Here is a 10,403-nt window from a genome sequence, read left to right on the forward strand (position 1 = left end):
ACTGTACATTACAAGAAAGCTAGAAGAATTCTGAATGCTATAAAAATGATAAATACTTGAGGAGACAGTATACTCACCATTATTTGAACATTATACAACGTATACATGTATTGTAACATCACATGGTACAGCCTAAAAATGTTTGATTTTTATGTGTCCATAAAAAAATCCTAAGGAAATACAAAAACAAATAAACTCCCCCCACTCCCACAAAAAACCTAACCAAACTTATAAGATTTATCAAGGTCTCGATATAAAAGTTTAATAGGGGCGGGCCTAAGGCGGCGGCCGGGCGGCCTCGGCCACCCGGTCATCGCGTCTTTTCCCGGCGTCTCGTCTGCAGAGAGAGCAGCATGTCCGCGGAAGTCCCCGAGACAGCCTCCGCGGAGGAGCAGAAGGAAATGGAAGATAAAGTGACTAGTCCAGAGAAAGCTGAAGAAGCAAAATTAAAAGCAAGATATCCTCATCTGGGACAAAAGCCCGGAGGTTCAGATTTCTTAAGGAAACGATTGCAGAAAGGGCAAAAATACTTTGATTCTGGGGATTACAACATGGCAAAAGCAAAAATGAAAAACAAGCAACTTCCTACTGCAGCCCCGGATAAAACGGAGGTCACTGGTGACCACATTCCCACTCCACAGGACCTTCCTCAACGGAAGCCATCCCTTGTTGCTAGCAAGCTGGCTGGCTGATTAAAAGAGCTGAACTGCATGAATCTTCTAATTCCCATTATTTCTCTTACTATGTTACCTATTCACTTCTTACTTCCTTTCATTCTCTGAGTCATTTGAAACTGACAGCTTTGCAGGTAGCGGTAGTGTGTGCTGCTATTGTAAGGGAATATACATGTGTAGAGTTTTTGATTAGTTAAACAGTGCACTGATAAAGACATGATAGAGCAACATAATCTACTTGAAAATAATTGTATATATTACCTAATTCCTAGTGTAGGTTCCAACAAGTAACAAGTTTTACAATTTTAATGGTTTGGCTTTACTTACTTCATCTTAATTATAGCATTGTATGTTACTCTTATTTAACATAACCTCTTGTATTGAGTTTTTTCTGTATTTTCCTTTTGGATTTTGTAAAACAGAAGTTTAAGACCACAAGTTGTAAGAAAAGTTACATAATTCAAACACAACTAGATGGGACTCCGAAAGATTTGTATTTCTGTGGTTGAACTTGAATGGCCTTAAACCTGTTTCAGCTTTAACAGTAGAATTTTACTTGGGCAATATTTGCCCATTCTGGTGTAACTTATGTGACTCTAGTGCTTAACAGCTGCCGTTGAAGCTACTATTCTTACTCAGTTCTATAATGGTAGAATACCTTTTGTTGTTGAAGATGTGAATGACGTATGCATGTGCATTGACTGTTGAATTCACTTTTGTGCCATTTTTGTAAATACAATAGTTTTGCACAACCTTTCACAAATGTCTGTATTAATTTCACATATTAAAAAGTAGTCAGTGTGCCAACCAGAAGCACAAAAGTTACTACACAAATCCTGTCATTACAGCTTGTGTATGATAAGAGTTTATAATCTTGGGCTTACAGAATACCAAATTGAAGTCTGCTTAATCTGCCATAGACTTAAACTTTTTTTGTTTGTTTCTAATATCCACATTCAGTGGCCTTGTGCAAATACGGTATGTTGCTTAGGCATATCTTTGGTCCTATGCAGAACATTTCATTTTGACTTTTCTGAAAATAACAGTTCACATAATTTATGAACTTTTTAAATGTAGATACTTTTTACTTCCACAATTCACTTTGGGTATGCTAGAATAAAAGGCTTTCATACTTGGCCTCCTGTCCACCCCTATTGTCTGGGTGTTTTTGTTTTTGTTTTTTTGCTTCTTTGATTCAAATGGTATAGGGCTGTTCAATCTGTATGGAAGCATAGGTGGCTGTATCCTTACTCTGAGAAATTTGCTGTGCTGAATGCTGTATTTTATAACTCAATGACTTGCTGTCTCTTTTCTCAGTTGCTAATTAATCACTCTTAGGATATATCCTGTATTGTTACTAATAACTGATAATTGTTTAAATATAATGAAACAAATAGTTGAAAACATTGGCCCAGGAACATATGTCAAGAAGAGCTGAATTCTGGTAAATAACTTAAGTAATTATGGTCAATTAAGAGGAAAATCTTACTGACAATTAGAATATTTTACATGACAAATTTATTCATATTAAAAATACATAGATATTCTGTCCATGTCACTTTAGTAAGATGTCAGTTTTACATACAGCTTATGTATTTAGAACTTCAGTAGACTATTGGAACAGCATTTGCCACTCTTTGTTCTTCCCAGGAATTGTTATAATACTGTAGAATGATAATGAGAATTGGTAGCATGAGCTTTATACTGGTTTTCTCTTTATCTTTGACTTGGATTCAGGCATCTTTTCTGGATCTTGGCTCCAAATGCATACTTGCTTTTCTGTAATCCCAAATTACAGTAGATGGTGCCTTGAACACAGCTCCTAAAGGCTGATGACCTTCCTGCTTGACCCATGCCAAAAGGCAGAAAGCAGCAAAATCAATACTGTGTTCATTGTAATTTTAAAGATCAGTTCTGTATAAATATATTTGTAATGACAACAAGTAGGTTATCCTGCAATATATGTATTTCTAGGATCGACTCAAGAATTCTAAAATATTCCAGACTAGAATTCCTATTATATATCAATGTTTTTATTTTGTCATGAGTAGTTACAAGTTACCATTAAATTCACACACGAGACAAGATGAGTCCATGTTATTACGGGCCATGATAGGACTCCTGACGTTTGCAACAAGTGACATGACATCTGCCTGGCTTTTACTTTGTAAAATGCAATGCTAATATTTAACCTACCTCAGAACTTGATGAGGCTCTGTGAAATGCTAAGTGCCCAAAATAAAAATATTGTTGATTGTCTTTTTATTAAAAAAAAATTTAATATATAAAAACCTGTATTTTGTATGATTGATTTTTAACATTTTAAAAATGAATTCTTTTCTAAAAAACTGCAAATTTGGGCCAACGTTGTGGTATACAGGGTATCCCACATGGTCACGAGTTTGTGTCCCAACTGCTCCACTTCTGATCCAGCTCCCTGATTAATGTGCCTGGGAAAGCAGTGGAAAATGGCCCAAGTGCTTGGGCCCCTGCAGCCATGTTGGAGACCAGGATGAAGCTTCAGGTTTCTGCTTTAGCTTGGCTCAAACACAGCCATTGTGGCCATCTGGGGAGTGAACCAGTGAATGGAAGATCTCTCTCTCTTTCTGTCTCTGTATCTCTCTGTAACTCTTTCAAATTAATAAATAAAATTTTTAAAAAAGAGATACAAATTGAAATTCTATCAAAAAATAAAAGTATAGTGGCCAGTGTTGTGGCACAGCCAGTTAAGCTCCTGCCTGTGATGCCAGCATCCCATTTCAGATTGCCGAATCCTGTGGTGGCTGCTCTGCATCTTAGCTAGCTACTTGCTAACGCAATTAGGGAAGTAGCAGAAGATGACCCAAGTGCTTGTGTCTCTGCTACCCATGTGGGAGATCCAGAGGGAGTTCCAGGCTCCTGACTTCAGCCCAGCCCAACCCCACCTGTAACCATTGTTGCAAATCTATAATAATTAAGGCTATGTGATAATGGCGAAAAGAGAAATGTATGTCAAAGGAAAAGAGCAGAGAGCCTGGAAAGACACACAGTCAATTTTTAAATTTTGGTTTTTGTTACAGCTTCCAAAACCACCCAACCAAGAAAGTAAAGTCTTTCAAGCAAAAGAATCTGTAATTCTGGAACAAATGGCTATCTGTGTGGAAAATGGAACTTCAACACTAACACATATATAAACAATAAATATATAAATATTTTGAAAAAAGGACAAAATCTCTGGGGTAGGCAAAAATGTCTTAGATGCAAAAATAGAAGTATGATATATAGAATAAAAAGTTGATAAATTGAACTTCATCAAAGTTAAAAATTTGTTTGAAATACAATATTAAGAAAATAAAAAGATAAGCCAAAGACATGGAAACTAATTGAAATTACATATGAGGGGATTTCAATTGTTCATGAAAAAGATGGAATTAAAATTAGAAAATAAAGGAACAGTCTTGTGGTGAAGCCTCTTAAGCTGTCCATGGGGATGCCCAGATCCCCTGTTGGCTTGCCTGGTTAGAACCAAGGTTACTCTGCTTCCTATTCAGCTTCCTCTTAATGTGCATCCTGGGAGGCAGCAGGTGATAGCTCAAATATTTGAGTCCTTGCCATCCACCCAGGGGGAGCTTTGGCTCTTGACGTCAGCCTGACTTCGCTCTGGTAGTTGTGGGCATTTGGGGAGTAAACCATTAGTTGGAAGCACATCTCTGTCTCTCTCTCTCTCTCTCCACTTTTCAAATAAGTAAAAATAAACGAACACTTAAAAATAAAATAATATAATTTAAAAAGCTATTTCTCAACATTAACTCCAAAAAGTTCAACTATTTAATCCAGCCCTAATGAACTTGAGGCTCCTGAGAATTTAGTCATATCAACCTCTTACATTATTAGCTGAAGAAGAATTGATGCCCTTTAAAGATTTTTTTTTGATGAGGGAACAACAAGAACTCCCAAGAACTGTAAGATTAGTGACTAATGATGTCCCATTGAAGTACTCACAAAACTGCCCTTGCTTGATGAGAAAAACGAGCAGGAACATTGTTGCTGTAAAGAAGGACTCTGGTGAAGAATTCTCTCTCACGCTTCTGCTACAGTTTTAACTAACTTTCACAAACTGTCATAATAAGCAAATGTTCTTGTTCTTTGGCCTTCCGGAAAGTCAACAAACAAAATGCCTTGAGCATCTCAAAAACTTTTCATGACCTTTCTTTTGACTGGTTCACTTTTGCTTTGATGGTTCCACTTCCATCTCTTGATACCTATTGATTTGATTGTGCTTTGTCTTCAGGATCTTACAGGTAAGGCTGTGTTTCATCTTTTGTTATAATTCCCTGAAGAGCTGCTTCAGGATCTTGATCTCACTTGTCTAACATTTTCATTAAAAGCTCGGCTCTTGTCACAGGCGATCCACGTGTAGCAGTTTTGGTGCCTATTGAGCAGAAAATTTATTCCACTTTAATTTTTCAGTAAAAATCACATAAACAGAATCAGTTCAGATGTCTATAGTGTTGGCTATTGACTCTGTTGTTAATTGCCAGTCCTCTGACAATTTTTTTTTCTTGAAAATTGACCTGGATGTAGGACATCTTCTCATTCCTTTTGAAAATAAGTTGTCCAATTGTAAAATTCTCATTTCTTTCAGAGCAACACCTCCTTAAACTTCTTGCAAGGCATCATTGATTTCACACTTTTCTGCTCAAGCTTAACCATTAATTCAATATTTATTCTCACTTCAATTTTAACAGAATTCATGTGACTCCAATGAGGATTCTTTTCGAGCTGATGTTTTATCCCTAGTGCCTCAAGCTAGATCCTGTTCAGACACGTGACTAGTATGAGTTTATTGAAAAATCCAGTACTATGGACAAAATATTTGCATAGACACATGAAAAAATAGAGAGATGAAAGGCCAACAAGCATATGAAAGGATCCTCATTATCACTACCCATCATGGAAATGCACATTAATACAGCAATTAGATGCTACTTACCCATTAGAATGACTAAAATTTAAAAGACTGAGTATATCAACTGTTAGTGATGATGTGAAAGATCTGAAACCCTTATATACTGCAGGTGGGAATGTAAGTTAATATAACCTCTTTGGAGAACTAGGAAGTTTTTGAATTTTTTACTTTAAAATATATTTTTTTAAATTTTTGACAGGCAGAGTGGACAGTGAGAGAGAGACAGAGAGAAAGGTCTTCCTTTTGCCGTTGGTTCACCCTCCAATGGCCGCCACGGTAGGCGCGCTGCAGCCGGCGCACCAAGCTGATCCGATGGCAGGAGCCAGGTGCTTCTCCTGGTCTCCCATTGGGTGCAGGTCCCAAGCACTTGGGTCATCCTCCACTGCACTCCCTGGCCACAGCAGAGAGCTGGCCTGGAAGAGGGGCAACCGGGACAGGATCGGTGCCCCGACTGGGACTAGAACCCGGTGTGCTGGCGCCGCAAGGCGGAGGATTAGCCTAGTGAGCCGCGGCGCCGGCCAAAATTTTTTACTTTAAAATAATTTTATATTCACATAGATGTTGCAAGAAAGAGAGGGAGGGAGAGAAACAGAAAGAGAAAAGGGAAGGGAGAGTATTTAGAATTGTATCTATGCACTATATTAAATCTGTTGTCTATATTAAAAATAAATACATTGATTAAAACTAGAAAAAATAGTACTGAGAATCTTCATGGACCCTTACCTGAATTTCCCCAAAAATAGCTTCTTATATAACTATAATGTAATCATTAAGACCAAAAATTGACATTGGCACGATATTATTAATTTTATGGATCTTATCTGAATTTCACTGGTGTTTTCCTCCATTTTCTTATGTGTGTGTGTGTGTACAATACAATGTAACAAATTTTCATGACATGTATAGCTTAACATAATAACCACCATAATGAGATCATATAATTTTTGTATCACCACCAAAATCCCTCCTCATGCTATCTGTTTATAATCTTCTCCACTGGGGTCTCACCCAGGGAAGCTCTCCACATAGGGACACTTTTTGCACAAGTGGCCTGGCTTTCCACACTCTTGTGAGCTTTTTAGTCAGACCTGAGTGCCTTTAGGGCTGATTTTGAGGTCACTGAGTGTTACTTAAGGAGATTGCAACTCTATGAGTCTGCTGTACAGACTCCTTCCCATGTTGGAGCATTTACTCCTCTTTAACTTTATTATTATAGTAGTAAAGACTTAATCCTATTGACATAATCACTTTAACACTTAATCCCACTTATATGATCACTTTAAAACTTAAGATGTTACCATTACCATTTAGCCCAAGGGGATTTGCGATCCCATAGCAAGCTTTAAACTGTACCCTTAGAATTAAGTCCGTAGGAATGCATGCAGAACTATACAGCTTTACAATCTCTCTGTTGGACCTGAGAAAATAAAAACAGATACAGCTCTTCACGAGCTTAATTATCCTTAAGTATTTCACATGGATATATTGTATTAGCTAGAATTCCTTAATCCCATCTATTTGAAGGGGCTCCGAATTATTAAGTGTAGATCTTTCAGGGAGTCTCCAAAGGATCAGATGTAGAACTACCCATAGTTAAATCACCTTGTAACCTGGGGAGATAGGAGGTAAATAAGGCTAAGCCTTGGCCCAGTTATATCTGTGATCATCTGCCTTAACCAATAATCTGACATCTCAGTGCTACTATGCCTATTATAGAGCTTAATATATATATATATATATATATATATATATATATATATCATATCAAGGAATATAAACCACTCAGTCTGAGAAATGCATTTCAGACTGTTAGAATCTCACTCCAGAGGCGAAAACAACAAACTGGGATGAGAGGTATCCGCTCTGAAGACATACGGAAATCTACCAACAACAGATGCTGGCGCGGATGTGGGGAAAAAAGGGACACTAACCCACTGTTGGTGGGAATGCAAACTGGTAAAGCCACTATGGAAGTCAGTCTGGAGATTCCTCAGAAACCTGAATATAACCCTACCATACAACCCAGCCATCCCACTCCTTGGAGTTTACCCAAAGGAAATTAAATTGGCAAATAAAAGAGCCGTCTGCACCTCAATGTTTATTGCAGCTCAATTCACAATAGCTAAGACATGGAATCAACCTAAATGCACATCAACAGTAGACTGGATAAAGAAATTATGGGATATGTACTCTCTAGAATACTATACAACATTAAAAAAGAAATCCAGTCATTTGCAACAAAATGGAGGAATCTGAAAACATCATGCTGAGTGAAATAAGCCAGTCCCAAAGGGACAAATATCATATGTTCTCCCTGATCTGTGACAACTAACTGAGCACCTAAAAGGAAACCCGTTGAAGTAAAATGGACACTATGAGAAAGAATGACTTGATCAGCCCTTGTCCTGACTGTCGAGGAACAACTTACTATTTTATTCCTTTTAGTATTTTTTTGTTCAATTTAATACCATTGGTTGAACTCTTTAATGAACACACAATTATTCTTAGGTATTTAAATTTAACTGAAAAGTGATCCCTGTTAAATATAAGAGTGGGAATAAAGAGAGAGGAGATGTACAATTCAGCACATGCTCAATTGGACTTGCCCCAAATGGTGGAGTTAGAAACGTGCCAGGTGATTCCAATTCAATCCCATCAAGGTGGCATGTACCAATGCCATCTCACTAATCAAAGTGATCAGTTTCAGTTTATAATTGATCATAATGATAGGATTAAGTGTCAAAGGGGTCACATAAACAAGACTAGTGTCTCCCATATGGGCGCCGGTTCTAGTCTCGGCTGCTCCTCTTCCAGTCCAGCTCTCTGCTGTGGCCTAGGAAGGCAGTGGAGGATGGCCCAAGTGCTTAGGCCCTGCACCCGCATGGGAGACGTGGGAGAAGCATCTGGCTCCTGGCTTCGGATTGGCGTAGCTCCGGCCGTAGCTGCCATTTGGGGAGTGAACCAATGGAAGGAAGACCTTTCTTTCTGTCTCTCTCTCACACTGTCTATAACTCTACCTGTCAAATAATAAATAAAAAACCTTATAATTAAAAAAAGGATTGTGTCTATGGAATACATGAAATTTGTTCTCTATTAATACAAATTAAAAATAATAGTGTATGAGCGAGTTTATTTCCACAACTTTGTCAATATTGGGATTATTGGAGGCATGCATTGTGGCGTAGCAGATTAAGCCTCCACTTACAATGCCCACATCTAGCTTCCTGATAATGCACACCCTGGGCAACAGCAGGCATGGCTTAAGCATTTGGGTCCCTGCCACCCACATGGAGGACCATGATTGAGTTGCTGATTCTTGGCTTCAGTCTGGCCCATCCCTGGTTGATGTGGGCATTTGGGGAATGAACCAGCAGATTCTCTCTCTCTCTCTCTCTCTCTCTCTCTCTCTCTCTCTCTCTTTATCTGCCTTTCAAATTTATAAAAAATAAAATGAATCAATTAAAAATTGTTATTATCAGAATTTAAAATTTTTGCCATTTTGTTGTGTAAAAATGTCTCATTTAAAATTTTACTTTTTTGGGGGTCGGCGTTGTTGTGCAGCAGGTTAAAGCCCTGGCCTGAAGTGCTGGCATCCCATATGGGCACCCGTTTGAATCCAGCCTGGTCCTCTTCCTATCCAGCTCTCTGAGTCCTTGGGCCCCTGCATCCACGTGGGAGACCTGGAGGAAGCTGCTGGCTCCTGGCTTCGGGTCAGTACAACTCTGGCCATTGCAGCCATCTGGGGAGTGAACCAGTAGATGGAAGACCTCTCTCTCTGTCTCTACCTCTCTCTGTAACTGTCTTTCAAATAAATAAAATAAAATCTCTAAAATAAAATAAAATAAAATTTTAGTTATTTGTTTATCTAAAGGCAAAGAGACAAACAGAGACAGAGTAAGATCTTCCATCCACTGTTTCACCCTCCAAACACCTGCGGCAGTCAGGGCTGGGCCAGGCAGAAGTCAGGAGCTTGGAACACAAGTCAGTTTTCTCATGTGGATGACAAGGACTCTATCTCTTGATCCATAACTACTGTCTCTGAGGGTGTGCATTATAAGGAAGCTGGAATGGGCAGCAGAGTTAGAACTTGAACCCAAGCACTCCCATATGGGATGCAGGCGGATCAAGTGGTGTCTTAACCACTGGGGCCAACACCTGCCCCCAAATGTCTTGTTTTTATTAAATTAGAAGTTCTCTGATTATAAGTGACATTTGAGCATCATTTTATGTTTATTGGCCATTTGGATTCTCTATTCTCTGAATTGCTTATCTTGTTTGTCCTTTTTCCAGTTGGATTGTTTCTCTTTTTCTTTTTGGTTTTGGTTTCCTAGTCCAGATATAAATTATTTAAAAACATTGTTTCTGAGCCTATTAGTTGTTTTATCTTACTTATGTTGTTTTTTGTTGTAAAAATTTACTTTTTGATGTCAAATTCTTAAATCTTTTCCTTTATGCTTTTACTTTTATGTTGTGTATAAGAGCTTTCATAATCTGAATTATAACTATTTGCTTATAAAAATCTTTAGTAATTAGGTGTTACATTAAATTCTTTAATTAATATGGAAGTCACGTTTGTAAATATTGTCAGATAGGGAATCTAACTGTATCTTTATTCAAGAAGATAACCAATTGTTTCCAATCTAGCTATTAAATCCAACCATCCTTTCTGCATAATATGAAATATTACTTTGGTCATATATCAGTTCATATCTGTAACTATATTCATATCTGTGTACATATATTCCCATATCTATATCTATAGTCTGTTCCTGGCTTCCATT

General features: G+C 37.9%; 1 protein-coding gene across 1 annotated transcript; it reads left to right on the forward strand.

The window, feature by feature from the left end:
- Positions 1-274: 274 nt before the first annotated feature.
- On the forward strand, positions 275-1,431 carry LOC133753426 (cAMP-regulated phosphoprotein 19). The gene has a single exon (XM_062184047.1). It carries the CDS (start codon positions 354-356, stop codon positions 690-692), a length of 339 nt encoding a protein of 112 aa, XP_062040031.1. The 5' UTR covers positions 275-353; the 3' UTR covers positions 693-1,431.
- Positions 1,432-10,403: the final 8,972 nt, after the last annotated feature.

Source organism: Lepus europaeus, chromosome X (assembly GCF_033115175.1).
Source record: "Lepus europaeus isolate LE1 chromosome X, mLepTim1.pri, whole genome shotgun sequence".
In the NCBI taxonomy this organism is placed as follows: Eukaryota; Metazoa; Chordata; class Mammalia; order Lagomorpha; family Leporidae; genus Lepus; species Lepus europaeus.

What these genes read in the sequence shown, in the direction of transcription:
- LOC133753426 (XM_062184047.1), top strand. Translation starts at nt 354, where the DNA reads ATGTCCGCGGAAGTCCCCGAGACAGCCTCCGCGGAGGAGCAGAAGGAA.